General features: G+C 48.5%; 1 protein-coding gene across 2 annotated transcripts in view; it reads right to left on the bottom strand.

Annotated features, from left to right (window-relative positions):
* Positions 1–1072: 1072 nt before the first annotated feature.
* GDPD4 (glycerophosphodiester phosphodiesterase domain containing 4) overlaps positions 1073–6000 on the bottom strand; it is a 151091-nt gene continuing 146163 nt past the window's right edge. For both annotated transcript variants that reach the window (XM_040339983.1, XM_040339982.1), the window contains exons 15-16: positions 4575–4654; positions 1073–1540 (exon numbers count right to left, since the gene is read on the bottom strand). In XM_040339983.1, the coding sequence (XP_040195917.1) occupies positions 1437–1540; positions 4575–4654 (184 nt within the window). In that variant the 3' untranslated portion in view covers positions 1073–1436. The remainder of the gene's footprint in view (positions 1541–4574; positions 4655–6000) is intronic.

Genomic DNA, 6000 nt, shown 5'->3' with positions numbered 1-6000 from the left:
TGCCCATCAGTGCAGCCTCATCAGCATACATCAATGAAGGAGAAAAATTAACCGTTTGCAAAATTTTATAACAAAATATAAAACGGGTTTGTATTTTTATTTTTTTATTTTTATTTGGTCTTTTTTATTTTTTTTAACAAAAAATAAAAACCGCAGAGGTAATCAAATACCACCAAAAGAAAGCGCTATTTGTGGGGAAAAAAATGGTTACCATGTTGTATGACCGCGCAATTGTCATTCAAAGAGTGAGAGCGCTGAACACTGAAAATTGGTCTGGGCAGGAGGGGGGTTTAGGTGCCCAGCAAGTGGTTAATGGTATTTCTTTCAGCTTGATTGCGAGCACAGTTCTTGGGCCAGATTCACAAAGAGATACGACGGTGTATCTCCTGATACGCCGTCGTATCTCTGACTTACACTGCCTGAAATTGGTCCTATCTATGCGTCTGATTCATAGAATCAGGTACGCATAGATATGGCTAAGATCCGACAGTGTTACACTGTCGGATCTTATTTTCAATTTGAAAATGGCGTTCCCGCTGATTTACGTTGAATAATATGTAAATCAGCGAGATACGCAAATTCACGAACGTACGCGGACCCAACACAGTGTTCTTACGACGTTTCCGTAGCGGCTTTTTACCCCTGCTTATATGAGGCGCAGCCAATGTTAAGTAGCCAATGTTAAGTATAGCCATCGTTCCCGCGTCGCTTTTAAATTTTTTTACGTCGTTTGCGTACGCCGATTCAGAAAACCACGCGTCGCTAGTTACGCTCACGTCGAAACCACTGACATCCTAGTGACGTCAGTGGGAGCAATGCACGCCGGGAAATTCCGCGGACGGCGCATGCTCATTTAAATCAGCGCGTGGACGCGCCTGATTTAAATAGTACACTCCCCCTAGCCGCGGAATTTGAATTCCGCTGGGGGATTTACGATCCGCCGCCGCAAGTTTGGAGGTAAGTGGTTTGTGAATTACCCACTTGCCTCGCAAACTTGCGGGAGCGGATCTTAAATCAGGTAGATCGAGCGGATCTAAAGATCCGCTGATCTACGTGAATCTGGCCCCTTGTCTGCAGCTGGTTTTGGCAGCCATTCACATTGTCTGTGATCTCAAGCCCTCATGAAGAGCGGCATTTTTTGGACCCCCAGAACATGTTGGCTACTCTACATGATTACCCTCCTGACTTTTATTGTAACAAAGTAGTATTGTGACCGTTTAGCAGTTGTGTGGCACTTCAATTTACATTTTCGTTAAAGAAAGGCCTATGCACAGAACAATGATCTGGATTTCACATTATATCTCAGGTACTGGTTCAGTCTCATGTTGGCCTCCTCCTTTGTGTGTAAGAAGCAGCTGCAATGCTACATATCCATTCCCAGGCACCTAACACGAGGCATGAAGGGGCCCCATACAAAGATGGATGGACTGGCCTTCTCAGGCAATTTCTGCAGAGCTCATGTTGTCAGCGTTGGATCTTGCATTTGGGGTGGTAGGCAGACTCCTTCCATAACTTTCCTCTGACACCGACATGTCCATCTCTGCAAAAGAGCACAAGATCATTTGGGAAGGTATTACACAAACACAGAGGCGGCTCATTAATTAGACAACTTAGGCGGTCGCCTAAGACCTCACACTCACAGGGGCCTCACACTCACAGGGGCCTCACGGCAGCCTAACTTACTCACTGCATTACCCCAGTTTTGTGGGACAGAAGACCTTAACACTGCTGTGCTCAGGCAGCGTTAAGAGCCCTGACTCAGGAGCGGGGCCGCCAGCGTCCCTAACAACCAGTGAATATCGGTGACACCACCCCTTTTGACGTCAACGACCCAGCATGCTCTCAGTCAATGTCGTCACAAGGGTGTGGGTTCACCAGGTGACATCATCGGGTGGCCCCCGCCCCTTAGTTATTATAGAGCAGGATCTAGGGGCCACCTTGTTAAAGGGGGCTTTGAGATTCCGATAAACCCCCTGCCTGCAGACCCCCGCAACCACCAGCCAGGGTTGTGGGGAAGAGGCTCTTGTCCTTGAATTATTTTTCCCATCATGGGTGTGAGTGGGGCCCCATGTCAAGTTTTGCCTAAGGCCTCACAAAGCCTAGAGCCGCCTCTGCACAAACGTGCAAAGTTACATGAGGAAATCTAAGAGAAATGACAACCTATAGCATAGCATGCCAATTAAAAATAATCTGCCTAAGGTGGGAAAAGCGACAGGTGCTCTTGACAGCTCATTATGCAAAAGAATTAAACAACTACAGTGCCTTGAAAAAGTATTCATACCCCTTGAAATTTTCCACATTTTCTCATGTTATAACCAAAACCGTAAATGTATTTTATTGGGATTTTATGTGATAGACCAACACAAAGTGGCACATAATTGTAAAGTGGAATAAAAATTATAACTGGTTTTCATACATTTTTACAATTAAATATGAAAAGTGTGGGGGGTACATTTGTATGGCGCCCCCCTGAGTCAATACTTTGTAGAACCGCCTTTTACTGCAATTACAGCTGTAAGTCTTTTTGGGGATGTCTCTACCAGCTTTGCACATCTAGAGAGGAAAATTTTTGCCCATTCTTCAAAATATCTCAAGCTCTGTCAGATTGGATAGAGAGTGTCTGTGAACAGCAATTTTCAAGTCTTGCCACAGATTCTCAATTGGATTTAGGTCTGGACTATGACTGGGCCATTCGAACACATGAATATGATTTGATCTAAACCATTCCATTGTAGCTCTGGCTGTATGTTTAGGGTCGCTGTCCTGCTGGAAGGAGAAGCTCCACCCCAGTCTCAATTTTATTGCAGACTCTAAGGCCCCGTACACACGACCAAACATGTATGCTGAAACTGGTCCGCGGGCCAGTTTCAGCATACATGTTCGGTCGTGTGTGGGCGCGAGCGGGCCAAATTCCAGCAAACATTTGCCCGCCGGGCCTTTTCCCAGCGGGCAAATATTCCTGGACGTGTTTTAAAACCGTCCGCTGGAATCCTGCCCGCTCGGACATGTACGGTCGTCAGTACAGATCTACCGTACATGTCCGAGCGCCCGCCGTCCCTCGCATGCGTCGAATGACTTCGACGCATGCGTGGAAGCCTTTAAATGGCAGGCCCGCCCACGTCTCCGCGTCATCGTCGCGGCGACGACGCGGACACGCCCCGCGTATTGTTTACGCGCGGACTTCTGTACGATGGTGTGTACAACCATCGTACAGAAGCCCTCTGGCAGACATGTACGGTGAAAACGGTCCGACGGACCGCTTTCACCGTACATGTTTGTTCGTGTGTACCCGGCCTAACAGGTTTTCTTCTAAGGCTCCATTCACACCTAGGCGTTTTAACGCCTGAAGCCCGACACTATTGCAGCCTGAAATACGCTGGAGGGGTGATTTAACATTGTCGGCTATGGAGATGGTTCACATCTCCACGCCGAACGCCGAAACGCCATACGCCTGAAGCTCAAAACAAGTCCCTGACCCTTTTTTTCAGGCGGCTTCGGTGTTCGGCCATAGCCGACAATGTGTAAATCACCCCTCCAGCGAAAACCGCGGTAAAAAACGCCCTGTTTTGTCGCGGCAAATCGCGGTACAATACGCCGCGTTCAGGTGTGAATGCAGCCTAAGGCCCCGTACACACGACCGGATCTATCCGCTGAAACTGGTCCGACGGACCAGTTTCAGCGGACAGATCCGGTCGTGTGTAGGCCCGACCGGACAATTGTCCGGCGGATCGGACAGTTTCCAGCGGACAAAAATTTCTTAGCATGCTAAGAAATCTGTCCGCTGGAAACCTGTCCGTCGGACGTGTTCGGTCGTCTGTACAGACTCACCGGACACGTCCGACCGACCGCCATCCCTCGCATGCGTCGTACTGATTCGACGCATGCGTGGAAGCACTGAACTTCCAGGGCCGCGCACGTCGCCGCGACCACGTCGCGACACGTCACCGCGACCACGTCGCGACACGTCACCGCGTTTGTTTTCCGCAGGGATTTTGGTCTGATGGTGTGTACAGCCATCAGACCAAAATCTGGCAGCGGACATGTCCGATGGAAACTGTCCGGCGGACCGTTTTCATCGGATAATCCGTCCGTGTGTACGTGGCCTTAGATTGCCCTGTATTTAGCTCCATCCATCTTCCCATCAACTCTGACCAGCTTCCCTGTCCCTGCTGAAGAGAAGCATCCCCACAACATGTGTGCAGTGTATGGAATCAAGTGCAGTGTATGGAAAATCAGACTTCTACGGAGTAGGTATTGGGACCCAATGAGACAGTATAATTAAACAGGTTATTGTGAGAAAGGACTAAAATAATAAAAAAGCCCCCCAACCCAATCAGTGCTTAGCACATTGGGGCTTTCTTAGAAGAGAAAATCTATGTCTGTCCCCCTGCCGCACCCGAGAAGGAAGAGGATTTTTTCCCCTAGCTTTGATTTTCTGCAGAACTGGGTCACAAGTATGAAAGCGGCGGGATCAAACCTCGCCATTACATCGAGCTTCACTGCACTATAACAAGACGGCACACAGAGAACGTTCTACACAGAGAAGACAGACGCCGCACAATCCCGCCACTCACCAGTTTTGAACGTATTGTAGAATCCGGCATCAGCAACCTCATTACTTTCTGGGCAGCAGGAAAATCCCCGCTCTCTCCACCTAAAGCAAGAGAAGCATAAACTCAACCACAAAAAACAATCACGTGTCTAAAAAAACAGAGGCAAGCAAACCACGTACAAATCATGGGGCCCCCAAAGCAAAATATTGATGGGGCCCCCTCGGTAACTCTCCCTGTAGCAGCCGGCGGCGTCAACTGTGACGATATCTGCTTCTTTTTTGGTGCATTGATCTTCCCCGTAGCAGGGGAACTGCCAGCATAAGTCAGAATAATACTAGGGAGCAGTGCTGGGGATAAAGGTTCTGGATGTAGTAATACAGTATCTCACAAAAGTAAGTACACCCCTCACATTTTTGTTAATATTTTATTCTATCTTTTCATGTGACAACACTGAAGAAATGACACTTTGCTACAATGTTGTGTAGTGAGTGTACAGCTTGTATAACAGTGTAAATTTGCTGTCCCCTCAAAATAAGACACACAGCCATTATTGTCTAAACCGCTTGCAACAAAAGTGAGTACACCCTTAAGTGAAAATGTCCAAATTGGGCCCAGTGTCAATATTTTGTGTGGCCACCATTATTTTCCAGCACTGCCTCAACCCTCTTGGGCATGGAGGTCACCAGAGCTTCACAGGTTGCCACTGGAGTCTCTTCCACTCCTCCATGATGACATCACAGAGCTGGTGGATGTTGGAGACCTTGCGCTCCTCCACCTTCCGTTTGAGGATGCCCCACAGATGCTCAATAGGGTTTTGGTCTTGGCCAGTCCATCACCTTTACCCTCAGCTTCTTTAGCAAGGCAGTGGTCCTCATGAAGGTGTGTTTGGGGTAGTTATCATGTTGGAATACTGCCCTGCGGCCCAGTCTCCGAAGGGAGGGGATCATGCTTGGCTTCAGTATGTCACATGTCGGCATTCATGGTTCCCTCAATGATCTGTAGCTCCCCAATGCCGGCAGCACTCATGCAGCCCCAGACCATGACACCCCCACCACCATGCTTCACTATAGGCAAGACACACTTGTCTTTGTACTCCTCACCTGGTTGCCGCCACACACGCCTGACACCATCTGACACCAAATACGTTTATCTTGGTCTCATCAGACCACAGGACATGGTTCCAGTAATCCATGTCCTTAGTCTGCTTGTCTTCAGCAAACTGTTTGCAGGCTTTCTTGTGCATCATCTTTAGAAGAGGCTTCCTTCTGGGATGACAGCCATACAGACCAATTTGATGCAGTGTGTGGCGTATGGTCTGAGCACTGACAGGCTGACCCCCCACCTCCCCTTCAACTTCTGCAGTAATGCTGGCAGCACTCATACATCTATTTCCCAAAGACAACCTCTGGATATGACGCTAAGCGCGTGCACTCAACTTCTTTGGTTG

The sequence above is a fragment of the Rana temporaria genome, chromosome 2 (genome assembly GCF_905171775.1).
Source record: "Rana temporaria chromosome 2, aRanTem1.1, whole genome shotgun sequence".
NCBI classification, from domain to species: Eukaryota; Metazoa; Chordata; class Amphibia; order Anura; family Ranidae; genus Rana; species Rana temporaria.
Note: the sequence above shows the minus strand (reverse complement) of the source record. Positions and strands in the feature narration are given on the sequence as shown.